The 13,523-nt window shown below is 38.5% G+C and overlaps 1 protein-coding gene across 1 annotated transcript in view; it reads left to right on the forward strand.

Moving 5' to 3' along the window:
- The window catches only part of REPS2 (RALBP1 associated Eps domain containing 2), a gene marked incomplete at both ends in the record, with an annotated part of 35,208 nt that extends 22,354 nt beyond the window's left edge, over positions 1 to 12,854 (forward strand). The window contains 4 exons of the mRNA XM_010016320.1: positions 3,405 to 3,474; positions 5,645 to 5,710; positions 10,081 to 10,123; positions 12,728 to 12,854. Coding sequence (XP_010014622.1) covers positions 3,405 to 3,474; positions 5,645 to 5,710; positions 10,081 to 10,123; positions 12,728 to 12,854 — 306 coding nt within the window. The remainder of the gene's footprint in view (positions 1 to 3,404; positions 3,475 to 5,644; positions 5,711 to 10,080; positions 10,124 to 12,727) is intronic.
- Between the last annotated feature and the right edge of the window lie 669 nt (positions 12,855 to 13,523).

Consider the following 13,523-nt stretch of genomic DNA (forward strand, 5'->3'; position numbering starts at 1 on the left):
CATGCATAGTTCTAAGTGATTCAGTCTCCATTTTAATATCCAGCCTTTTCATAGTCTAAGGAGCTATCATGCGAGGGTCTAGGTAATAATTGTAAGGAGCTGGGAAGAGTGTTTTGAGGGAAGAATGTGGATCCATCATAGCAATATCACAACAGATACCAACCTTATAATGGAAGACTGTTGCAAGCAAAACTATATTGAGAGGAGTTTTATCAACAAGGTTAAAACTCAAACCTTTAAAGATCCTGTATAGCTGAACTAACCATGGTGACTGGATATTGCTACTCTGAATATATACACTGTGGGATTTACGGGTTTAGTATTTAAGGTAATCAATCAAATGGCAGACTGACTGCAAGAATGGGCCCTTCTGATGCTGCTTCCAAGTTAAAAAGATAAAATTTATATTGAAAAGATATAATTTATAATGAAATTATAAAGATATAAGATATAATTTATAACGAAATCATATTAAAATAGATCTAAACATATAATGCTTTTTTTTTTTCCAAATAATTAAAAAGCATCAGTTTATGTAAGTTCTTGAGTTCAGGATCTACGTCAGTATCTCTGTGGCCTAGGGAACTCTCTCTTTTTTGGGTGGGGATTTTTTTTGGTGTGTGGTTTTTTGGTTTTTTTTTGTTTTTTTTTTTTTAGGTTTTTTTTCTTTCTTTTTTTTTTTTTTTTTTTTTTTTTTTAGGAGGCTACCTTCACAAGTGACTACCCAGATATGCAAATTGGTCTTTGGCTATTGTAGAGTTGTGAGGAAATTTGCTCTTCAGTAGCACAGGACTGTGAAGGCTCAGAAATCTTGCTGTCAGAGTTATCTTGCGTTTCTTAGAAATAAAATATCACTTCAGTAACCTAACCAATACAATTTTGTAATCTTATTAAATGTCTGGGTTTTAGGCTGGTCTTGTTTATGGTCCTTAAATGTATGTGCAGAGTAAGGATAAATCTAGAGGGAGATATTTCCTGAGAAATTAAATTGTATGTTTTTTCGGTTTTTAAATTCTTCTGCTGCAATGGAGATGATAATAGTAGGAATGTTATAGTAATAATTAAATAGCTGTAGAAGGTATATAGCACAAAATGTAAAAAAACTAAACAAGCAACAAATCCCATTTTATGTTTAATTTTTAATTCAATTTTCAATAGTTAAGCTTTCAGACTCCTCTGCCTTATCTCTGAGTTCTCCTCCTGAGACATTCTCACCATAACTGCCAGTATTTTGTAGATTACTGTGCTGCCTTTGCCAGGCAGATGATGTTCTTGGGGGAATAGCTGGATTTTCTGTTCCGTTCCTAGGTTCTGCAGGGTTGCAGGATGTTCTGCAAAATCAGGGGTGTTGCGGCTAGGTTGAAAATGAAGAACCTGCAGTATGATTGCCTGCTGGCTAAGCACAGACAGTAGTTCCTGGCTATCTCACAACTGTTTGACTAAGTTTGTTCCATTTCTTCACTATTTGGGCCCTAGACATACAGGACAAAGTTCTTTGTTTTAGGGCCTTGTTATTTTGCTCCTTTGTTATCCAAGATTAATGGACTATAAGATCTTTTCTAAAAACTGTTTTGAGAATGACTCGTCTTAATTTTTTTGTTTTGTTCAACTGATATTTTTATGTTCAGAATTAATACACTGAATGAGTATCATTTGGAAGGTCAGTAATTCATCTCCCTCTGTGTTAAGTGCAGTCATTCACTGCTGGAATTTAATTTGTAGCTTGGCTACTTGCAGAAATACAGTTTAGATACTTGATCACTACATTAAAAATGCTATATTATCAATGCATTCAGTTATCCATTTTCTCCATGTTTATTTTCACCTATCATCCATTCAGGCTGTTTCATTTCATTTCAGAAGACCATTTTTACTGTGACTGCTGCGCTACAGTACTGCAATACAATAAGAACAGTTCTTGAATGCATTCATAAAGAAAATAATGCCAGGAGACAGGTCACTTGATGCTAGGCTTTGTTAAACTCACAAAACACACAAAGACTGCTAATGTTATGCTCAGGAATGACAAGGGTGTGACTGGTTTTTCTTGACCAAGGAGGTTTCGTCTTCCTATTTGTTTTTTCTCAAGTTTTTGTCTTCCACTCTGGTTCTGGTCCTTTTTTTCTTTTTTTTTTTTTTACTCCATTCCTGTGGCTCTTTTCCACCAGCTTTGTCACTGCCAAAAGCTTAAAGGTGAAACACAAGATTTCACACTATATGCATAAAACGACAGGCTGGGGTTGCTCTAAACTCTGTCAGAAATGTCATGCTCGCAGTTCACTGTAAGTTGTGAGAGTCATTCCATTGATTCAAGCATTTACTGAATTAGGCCTTTAGTCTGACACTCTTCAGAGTGTCAGGGCTAGTTGTGGATGTGAAGTGTTCTGTTCATACATTTTCAGAATCCTCATGCCATATTTTTGCTGTGTTGCTTCCTCAGAAGCATTAGGGAATCCTACATGCAACTTCATAAAACAGATCTCATGGACTTTTACTCTGGGCTCAGTCTTCTTGAATTACTGACTTGAGATTTTTTTTTTTTTTTTTTAAATGTCTACCAAATCTGTGTTTCTCAATTTTTTTAGGCCCACTGGACTTCAGGACATGTTTAGGTCCAACCTTTTCACTGGGAACAAAATCAGCATCATTTAATATTTAGAGAAGCTTGGGGTTTCTGATGTTTGCTTTATTGCTGTTTTCGTTGCAGAGTGTATCCTTGCTGTTAGAGATAATGGAGGTAGAATTCGTTCCTGGTTCCATTTTGCGAGCTAGGCAGCAGAAGTTACACTAACAACAAGTGCCTATAAGTCACTCCTGAAATAAAGAAAAGTTAAGGAATAAGACTGAGGAGTTGTTCCCCATTTTCTAATCGGAGGCCTGAATGGGCCTTCAACAGACATGCTAATGAAATGTGTTTTTCCCATCTTAGTGATTGCATTTTGAAAGAAAAGAGTGGTTGAAGGATTGGCCACCTCAGCCAGAGGGCATTAAATGCAGAACTGCTGGGTTCTGGAGTTTTTGGCTAGGGAGACTGGCTTTTGGGAAAGGACTAGAGAAGGTTTCCTCAACCCTAACATGGATGTGACATCCAAAGAGAAAAGAAAACACAGAATGACATTGCTCTGTTGGGCGAATTCTCTCCTTGCATATAGTCCTTAGCTCCTTGTAATTCATTATGAAAGTGCTTCTCTAACTGATTTCAGGTATGGAACTGCTGTACTTTAAAAAGCAGAGTTATATTGTCTTTCTGTAGGTCCTCTATGCTGCTTCAATCTGACAAAGCAAATTGTGGTGTGAGAGAGATTATCACACTTATTTCTGTTAACCTGTATTCTTAAATATTTGACTGTGGAAATGTGTGAGCTCTACCAATCAGTATAATAAATTAATCTTCTTCCTTTAAGAAGACAACAGCTGAAGAGGTACCTGACAACTCTGCTCTGTTACAAGAGGGAAAGAAAGATGACAAAGAAGGTATTCTAATAAATCTATTTTTTCCCCATGAAGAGTTAAATTCTCTGTGGTTTTACTAATCCCATACATTTGCTGATAGAAGCAGTGGTATGTTTAATTTCTAAGATGGCTACGTGTTGCTGTAGATGAAAGAGACAACTTATTGATAGCAGCTGAGTTGGAAGATGAACGAATAGGTTTGCTTCAAAATTGGTTTTATCATATATGAATGATAAGAAATGCACCTTCTAAAATAAGTCTGGTCTGAAGGCAGTTAAGGCTGCACTTACTTATTTCAATGAAGTTGTAATTGTTGTTATAAGCAATTTTGTAAGAGTGACAACCATTGTGCCAAATCTTGGATTCCGCTTTTTGCAGGAAATAGCAACACCTCAAAATTAGTTTTTAGACCTATTAAAAAGCAAACAAACAAACAACAAAAAAAACCATAACAAAAACAAAACAAAAAAAACCAAAACCAAAACAACACCCCCCCCACCCCTCCCACCCCCCATATTTTCTTGCAAAACAAAGGTTTTGGACAAACTGGATTGAAAATACTCAATACATTTACTTCACTTAAAATCCATCAAGAACAAGCCATGTGAAACTGAAGTGATCTTTTTCCACTCAGCTTCCAGAATTGGCAGTGGATCATCACACAGTGAATTCATTCCCTTTTACATTCCCTTTAGCCAGCCTTTCAGGTTCTCACTTGCTGGTAACTTTCAGGTCCCTCAGTTGTGCAAGCAAAACACTTGTGGGTATTTTGTTGCCTCATTTTCAGAACTGTGGATTATACATTAATTTAAAAAAAAAAAAATAAAAAAATTTGACCTCCCAGCTGTCCACATGTTGAGTTTGCATCAGGGCTGTGAGACCAGGTAGTCCACATTCCTAAATCCACGTTCAAGTGTGACAGAGTTTGGCAGAGTCCCAGTGTCCCTGGTTCAAAGAAAGGTTGTCAGAGTTGGCGGGAGTTTGTAAAACATTTTGACAAGTCAGGGTGTTCCAAGAAAGTAATGTTTTGTTGACAAGGTTTGTTTTGTTGTAAAATTCATAATGAACCAGAGCAGGACTTGGAACCTTGGAGGTTGTTGCTTTGAAGTGTCTAGGGAAGGCTTACTTTTATTAAGGGAAATTTTTTTTCTTCCCTGTTTAGCTGAAGAACTGCTTTGCTTTCTGTAGCTGACATGTTAAGTCAGATGGGAAGCTGTTTTGGTACATGCAGTCCTTCAGGGCTGAAGATTTGCTGTATCTGTGACAGAGATTCCTACCTTTTCAGGCAAAGAACAAGCGCTCTTGTTATACCATTTATTGTTATTCTGACAAATGTGAGAGCAGATTGCTCCCCTGACTGAGGAAATGTCCCCAGAAATCAAGAACCTGTAGTTCATGACTGAAGAAGCAAATTTTTCTGCGTTTTCAAAACTGTACACGTAAATTAGCTCCACTCTGTTGGGTTATAATATAGTTAAACGTGGAAGGTAATGTAAGTAGAACTTCATTACAAGAACCAAACTTGGTTTTATTTTGTGTTTTGTCTGGTAAAGGCAGATGGAGATGAGGTGCTTCAGTCCAAGTGATCGTTTATAATACTCCGTATTACAGTACATTAAAATACGCTATAGTGAATTAAGGACACACGAATAAAGTAATTAAGAAAGGGTGTGTAGGCATCAGTGGAAGGGGAATAAGCACAAAGATTGGGATTACTAAATTTTGACCCTGGCTCTGTTGGTGCCCTGTGACATTCCCTGGAGCAGGCTGGTGAGTTGCCAGGAGCAGCCAGTCCCTCACATGCCTTGGCTTTCCAGGTTTGTAACCTGGGAGAAATGAGTCCTAGCTCTGCCAAGTGTCACCAGCTTCTATCTCTGTGAGAGTGCTTGATCTCTAAAACAGAAGTTGTCCTTGGTTTTAGGCACTCAAACCCCAAAATCCTCAAAATTTGAGATTATTTGGATGCTTGGGCATAGGCCTTTCTGTTCTTGACTTTTGTGCTCTTAAAATTGTTAGTTTTTTTAAGTGCTTGGGTGTTCTGAGGGTATTTGGCTAATTTTCTTTTCAAGTATGTTTGGTGTTATTAGATGTTCTAATACCAGTTTAGATGCTCCTTTCTCAGAACTGATACCTGTAGATTTTGCCTGCACATACTTAAAGTAATTCTCATTGTTTTGCTTTTTTCATTAAGCTGTTAAAGTAAGCACTGCTCTCAAAACGATACCAAAGGAATTTCAGCACTTGACTGTGAAAACAGGTAAGAAGAAAAAGATTTCATGTGTTACTTCTGTTAGAATTTTGATGAAATATTTTTATATCACAGTAAGCCTAAATTAGTGTAATCTGATTAATTTTATTAAGATCATTTTGCTCTTATACTATTTTACTGCTGAAATTAGCTTCTACTTCAGAATGACTACTACATGCAAGATAAATATTAAATACTGCTTCAGAATGTCAGAGGCTTGCTTGCTTGCTTTCCCTCATTGTTTGTGTTCTTCACATGTGGCAAATGTTTTTAACGTAACATTTTTTTAAGGAGTCTGAAGCTTTTCTATGCTACAAAGAATATGCAAGAGCATGAATGTCGTACTTCCTTAGTAAGACTTCTAAAGTGCAGAATAACTATGCAGTGTTTCAGTAACCATTCTGAAATGGTCTGGGTTTTTTGGTGAAAACTGAGCATTCGTATTTTCTGTCAAGGAGTTTAAGGGTAACACCAACCTTGAGGCATTTACAGCACTGATGCTGGCTTTTGATTTGGAGGGGGTGTTTCTTTGTTGAAACCATCCCTGATTTTTCTTTCTCCAACGTACACTCCTTGTTGCTATCATACTGGAAAACGTTATTTCTGGAACAGGATATGACAGAATTACTTAGTTGCTCCAGAAGCTTCGAGTGCGTTCAGTTCAGTTCATCCAACCTCCCTTGCCTTCATCATTGTTAATCTCTCCTAGAGTGGTAAGAGTGTTCACAAGCCCTCCCAGTGAAGCTAAAATCTGGACTTGCTTTCTTTTCCCTTTGCATAAATGTTTTCACTTGTGAAGATACCCTTGATAAAGAAAACTGACCCCACATGTCTGTCACAGCAGTTTTGTCTTATAGCTCGATTTATTCATGACTGCTCAACAGCTGCATGCCTCATTTCCCAACTCTTTTTTTCCTGGCTTCTTCCCAAACACTTGGCAGCTGCCAGATTTCTTATCTTCAGCTCCTATTCTCAAATGATTGCTGCTTCTCCTTCACACACACACTGTTATGCATCTCTCTCAGGGGGAGAGGAGGGTGGTTGTTAAGACTTTCAGTTCTGTTCTCCTTCCCCCCCAGTTATACCCAGAGCACCCTGGAGAGTTTTATTTTCAGTTCAGCAATTCCATCTTCGATTCACTTAAGGAAAAAAAACCCAAACCCCATTATCACCTGCACATCTCCTTTGCCACCAACTTCTTTTCCCCATGTCCTTTATTTTCTACTCAGAGAGGTCATCCCAATGCTGGTATGCTCCTACAGCAGCGTTGCTGTGTTTCTGTACCAGCGGGGATGGTGGCGGAGTTTCATTCCACTGTCATGACTTCTGTCACTGTAGTGGTTTCACCGTTGGTATCCTGCACATTGAAGGCTTGAGCAAGCACATTCGCAGGCTACATGATAAAATTGATGTTAGGAGTAAAAATCTTCATCTGTCCAGTGGGCCAGATACAGCACAGTAGTTGAAGGGCTATTTCAGAATTGGTCACCGTTCTGAAAGGTCATTGTAATCATTAACCTTCAGGATGAAAACTCAGTTGGGATGAAGTGGGAGAAATTTCACATCCTCCTTTGGTTATTCATTTGGACTGTTTATGTAAATTATGTAATTTATGCAAAGATGATACTGTCATGCTTCATTATGGGAGAGTTTTCGTTGCCATCAGGAGGACTAGAAATCTGAAATCAGTAAAAACTTTATATTCTCATCATCTCCAAATATCTGGCCAGTTTATTTAAGCTCCTAAATGCAAGATTGTTGTTGGCCTTATACTGTTACAGGGTTGAGGTCCAAATTTGCAAGAGTTTAGATTGTACCTTTCAGCCTAGGCCACCACTAAAAGTTGAGTCACTGGAGGGGATTTAGACTAGTGGGGAATTCTTTGGGTTTGGTTTGGGTTTTTTTTCTTAGCCATGTGGCGTATTTGTACCTTTTATGGTACAATTTTCCACTAGATCTTCAGCCTGTAAAACAAGGTGGCACCAGTTCAGTGTAACATATTAGGCTACAGATGAAAGTACTGGATCAACATCCTCTGGAATGTTAAAATGAAGTTGCATTGCAAGAGGGGTGTGGGAGCAGTTAAACGCGCAAAACTGGAACCTTCACACTCTCCTGTGAATGAGTAAATAAGAGTTCATGATCATATATTACTTTAATTAGAGCAGATCAAGCTGTTCAGTTCATCAGGCTCTACTACTCCAAGAATCATACAAACTTCTAAATAATAAATGTAATAAATTTTCTCAACAGCTTCAACTTTTTATCAGTTCCATGTAAGTTAGGCTTATGTATCCATAGCTATAGAAATATGGAAGACTCATGAACTGGATAAGTAGTTTTGTATCATCTTGGGTGATTGTTGTGTATGTGTGTAAACCTGCACCTCAAACACTAAGTCCGTGCAGACTGAGCGTACCAAAGTAACTGCACGTTTTGGAAATCGTGACATAATGATTCATATGTCCTAATAATGAACTACCTGCTTTACAATATTTATTTTTTTACAGTATACTACTACTTTTGAAAGGTTAAGCTAAGTCTGAGTATTGCTTATTGTAGCCTTGGATGTCCTGAGTTTTCAAATGCTTAAAAGAAAATCCTTGGCAGTAGTATTCTATTGCTGTCATTTTTTTATTAGTAGTCATTTTGGGATTCTCTTTTCCTTGTGTGCTTTCCTGTTTACCTCAACAAGATGTCCTTGGAGAGTTTGAATGTCAGTTCTACCTGTAGGGTTTTAGAGGAAAGGCTTTCTAAAAGAAGTAGGAAGAGAATTACAGTCTCCATGAAAGAAAGAAAACTTGAAGGTTCTTAAACATCGCTTAGCTTGGAAAGGATTTATGGTTCCTGTTTCTAAGTGGCATATGTTTAATAATTGTGCATGTAATTTAATAATCAGCAATTTCAGCATTGGAAAAATTGGGTCATATGGCTGTAGGGAAGCGGTGTCTGAAGTTGTATTCTGGGAGTTTGACAGAGAGAGGAGGATTATCACCACTGCATATTTTAATAATAATTCCCTCTTCCTCCTTTAGTTGCTAGGAAGAGTTTGTTGCACAGACATCTGGAATGACTGTGCGCCAGTTTGGTGGTGACAGTAATCTACTAGAACTTGGTTTATAAGTGGTCCTTTGTGTCACTGCCAGCTGCATTTGGGTTTATTCCATCGAAAGCACCAACTAGCACTGCATGACCCTAAAAGTGGTTTCTTTTATGAAGAAAGTGTGTGGCTGTACATGTGCCATATGCTGCTACTTGTCTTCTGTGAGCTTAAAGCTTCCTGTGGAGAGTCTATGCAGTAGTACAATGCAAGCTATTAAAAAGTCAGTATTTGCCAGAGGCTACCACAGATAGCTCCTGCTCCGTGTTTTGAAGGATCTGCTGTATTTCAGGTAGTGCTGTATAGTAGCTGGTGATAAACGTGTGACTTGGAAGTAGGCATATATCTGAAGGAAGCTAGAAACTCTGAGAATTATGGATTTTGGGTTTTTTTTTCTCCAACCTGCTTGCTTCTCTTTAAGTGTTGCAACTTGATTAGGAGAATAATGGGAAAAGTACAAGGATTCACTTTGTGTGTGCATTGGGATCATTGATGCTACTGTAATACGCTGAGGATATTGCAGTGGGCTGAATGTGAAAGCGATCACAGATACGTTTCCTCAAAATGATCTGATGTTAGTAAAAGTCACAAAAAGACGATGTAAACCAAGGAACAGCCTCAAGGAATTACCCAGAGAAGATAATCAGCACTGCTGTTTTCCTATTGTGTGAAACCTGTGTGTGGGACCATGTTTGAAATTCATCCAAATAGAAGAAACTGATCTTTACACTGATAGAAATGTGTTTTATCAACACTTAGCCTGTAAAGCTTTGTACCTTCAAGAATCTTTCCTTCCCAACATCAAAGTAGTCTCAACCTGATGTGTTAATTTTTCTTATGGATCGTAAGATGTACATTTATACTAACTAGTTAAAGTATGTAGGAAGGACCTAAAACATCGTGCTTTGGGAAGCAGAACAACTAATAGATACCTAGCTAGGAGTGAGATGTTTTCTGTGGAAAGTTTATGCTATTCTTTATGTTGCTTTGTCACAATCGCATCTAGGAGCACAGGTCAGAGCTGTCAGACCTGTTGCTTTACCTGTGTCTGGTAACCGAATTAAAAGGTGAAGCTCTGAGCACACGTGGGCTTTTGAATTGTTAGGACATCCACACTCTACAAAAGCAAAGGGGAAGGAGAAGCAAAAATTGCTCATGTAAGATGAGCACGCTCTCACATCCACATTTGCAACACTCTCACTTTTAACAGACACTGATTCTGCAGTTAAAAGTGTTTATTTTTAATATGATATTTTAGTGATTCTCTTTTCTGTTCCAGCTGCTCAGGAATCTAATGCACTTAAAGCCAGACCACGATCCAGGTACTACTTTCATTTCTATTTCAGGACAAGACATACGTTCCTCTGGTGTTAGATGCAAGGCATATGAACTGGTATCACATTTTTGACTTTTTTGATTTTTTTTTTTTTTCCCCCTTTTTTTTAATTGGTGGTGTGCTGAAAGTACAGCTCAGACCAGACAGATCTACCAGGAGGGGTCTGTAACTACAGACCCTATATAAGTACAGCCCTTGGGCCCTGGTCTCTGGTCATAAGGCACTAGGGCTTTTCTGCCCAGCCCCTCTGCCTTGTCAGGGTGGTGACTGCCTCCAGCCCAGCCCCAGGGGCATCGGGGTGGAGCAGTGGGGATCACCCCATCACAGGGAACGTTTTTAGCAAATTCGTGCTGTGAAACCTACACAGTGGTTGCATATGGAGGGAGACACTGCACGCTCCCATAGAAACATCAGTGGTAGCTCAGCTCTCGAATGTGGGTGAGTGAATCCTTTCATTGGTGTGCATGTACTTGACTATGGCTAGATGGTGTGTGATGCAGGGGCTAATAGGCTTACACTGTTGTGTGCTAGAAATGACATATGGTGAAGCTGAATGTTTAAAAGTAAAGGGAAACCTGTGCCAGAAAATACTGTGTGTAAATGGAGTATGTGTTGGGTTTGGAGTTCACCATTCTCATGTGTAGCCATATAGTGCATCTAAAACTTTTGGTTTGGGTGCTAGTTAGGGGGCTTCATTTTTTATTCTTTTTTTTTCTTCAGTTAATGAGAGTATTATCAGGAGCTCCCTCCTTACAAAGCCTGCTAGTAAGAGAATCAGCTATAAGCATGATGGAGGAAGATTGAAAAGCTCTCTTCTTAGGACCTACATCCAGGCAGGCTGAACTGCCTTGTGTGCTATTTTTCTGTTGCTAGCCAGAGCTTTCTAGTTTTCATACTGTTCTAAATTTCCTTGCCATGTTAGTGAATCATAAATTGCAAATATGAAGAAAAAGGTATAAAAAAGTATTTAATGCAAAAATGTATAAAATAGCAAGTGCTTAAACAAATTGGGAAAAAAGTCACTTCAATGTGACTGCTGTGTCACATATGATTGTGTCACATCTGACTATGTGTCGCTACTTCAATGCAGAAGACTAAAGGTTCCTGAGCACATCCTTGAACTCACACCTTCTGCTGCACAGCCTGGAGGGCTCTATAGGCTTGAGGGTCTCTGTCTTTAGGTGTGCCTGACCACCAGAGGCAATAATTTGAATCTGTTACAGCTCTCAGCTCTGGAGAGACTCATGGCTTTCTAGCCTAAGCTGTGTAGATTCTTAGGCTGTTGACAACTGACCTCTAGATGCCAGGTCCGCCTGCTGCAAGCAACAATTCACTGTCACAGGGCTCTGTGTTGGCACTTTTGAGTTGGTATATTTTTGCCTGGTAGCTGGTGTCTTACTTGATCTTTAACAAAAATTTAAGACTCTCAAACTGTTAAGTTGCACCATTTTAATGCAAGAAAATACACACTGCATAATATGGAAAGTAGAAGTACAAAACCTTAAGATCCTGATTGAAAGCTTTCCCATTTATTTCAGGGGGGTTTAGTTAGGTTTGATCTGATAAGGCTATGGAATTCAAAACTCTTATCAAGACAAAAAATTCAGCATCAACAGAGGTTTTTGTGTCACATGTAAAATTTGAAGCAATAACATCTTTCACTCCTGTATTTATTAAAGTTTGTATCAGAAACACAGGATGAGCATTGCCAAATGTCTGTCCTGCTAAAGTGCTGTTTTCTAACAACAGCCTGTTTGGGGGGAAAAAAGGAAAAAAGATCCGTTTCCCATTAGTGAGAGTTATTTCTGTTCTACTCCAATGTGTTTTTGGTCTTGCCTGGCATGTGTAATGTGTTACAGTAAGTGTAACATCTCACATTGTCAGTGCTCATTTTGAACAAAGCTCTCAGTCTCGCAGAAGAAAATGGTAACTACAACAGCTGAAAAATATTGGACACTATTCAGCAAAATCAAAATTCTTAGCAAATGTACTGCCCTGGGATTGATGTGATATGGGAAGGCCTGGAAAGAGGTACTGAGCCATGTATTTTATCAGGTCACTTTGGAGCCATTTGGTTTTTCTAGATTTTGTGGAATTTGGTGACTGTTAGGAAAAATCTATTTTAAATATTAGAATAGTATAAATTACAAAATGTGTACTTGCAAGAGGTAGGTTGAAGGTATACATGTAGAAACACTATCCTCACAGCTGGGAAAGGCAGTGGAAACTCTAAGTGGCGGGGGGGAATTTTACTCAGGTTTATTGAAAATAGTAGCTACAATTATCCTGTTGACAGTTAAAGTTAGGTAAGAAGGCCTGAAGCTGTGATATAAAAGGCCTTAAAATAATACTAGCCCTGTAAGCAGGATTCTTTCCTTTCTCCAAATGTGTAGGTTTGTCTGTTACGAAATTGCAAGTGTCTTAGTACAAGTGGGAGCTTCTAGTTATTAGGGCAAGGAGTTTCTGCCATGAACCTGAGTTCTGGTCAGTGTACTTTTAGGTACTATTCACTGTAGTTGTTTAAAATTAATTTCTGAAAAAAGGTAATTTTCTACCTCCCCCTCCCCCCATTTTCTCTGTTTTTCCTTAGGTCTTACTCTAGTACATCAATAGAAGATGCCATGAAAAAGGGAGAAGAGCCCCCTACTCCACCTCCAAGGCCACAAAAATCACATTCCAGAGCTTCCTCTTTGGATCTGAACAAAATATTTCAACAAAACACACACGGTAATGTTTGCTTTCTTTCCCCATTTTGAGACCATTCAGGTTAGTTGCGTACTTGGCAACTTGATCTGTTTGCACAAATGCTTGACAGTATGTGCATGTGCTTGCCTTTGCTATAGGCATTAATACACTACAGAACAGAAGTAGTTGTGTTTTCTTGCATTACATTGTCATTGAGGGGAAAAAATCACTATTGCTATAATTAAGGTGATTATAATGTTTTCTGGCAACATAATGGGAAGCTTAACATATGGTAGGCTGTCATCACTGACTGTTTGTAACTAGTCTAGCTGTTTAGACAACTCTCATCAGTAACTGCAATATATTTGATTTTTATTACTTTTTTTTTTTTTTTTTTGTGGTTCAGAAGCTGGAAGAAAAAACCCTTAATGTTTAAACTGGGAGAAAAGTGAGCAAACATTTTCAATGTTAAACTCTACCGTATGCATGGGGGCAGTTAGAAACCATTTTTTGAATAAAAAGAAAGGGTAATTTCTTTTGACATGGATGCATATTGAGGGGAGAGAAAGAAGATGTAAAATAGTAGCTGGAGCGAACTGAAAGGAAGTGTCTTTCCAGCACGTTAGTGTTTCAGTGTTCCTCTTGCCTTGCACAGGGAGCAGTGGAAAGAGGAGCTTTCTGTTCAGGGCAGCAGTCATTCA

This window comes from Nestor notabilis, unplaced genomic scaffold, assembly GCF_000696875.1.
Source record: "Nestor notabilis isolate BGI_N333 unplaced genomic scaffold, ASM69687v1 scaffold7376, whole genome shotgun sequence".
Lineage (NCBI taxonomy): Eukaryota > Metazoa > Chordata > Aves > Psittaciformes > Psittacidae > Nestor > Nestor notabilis.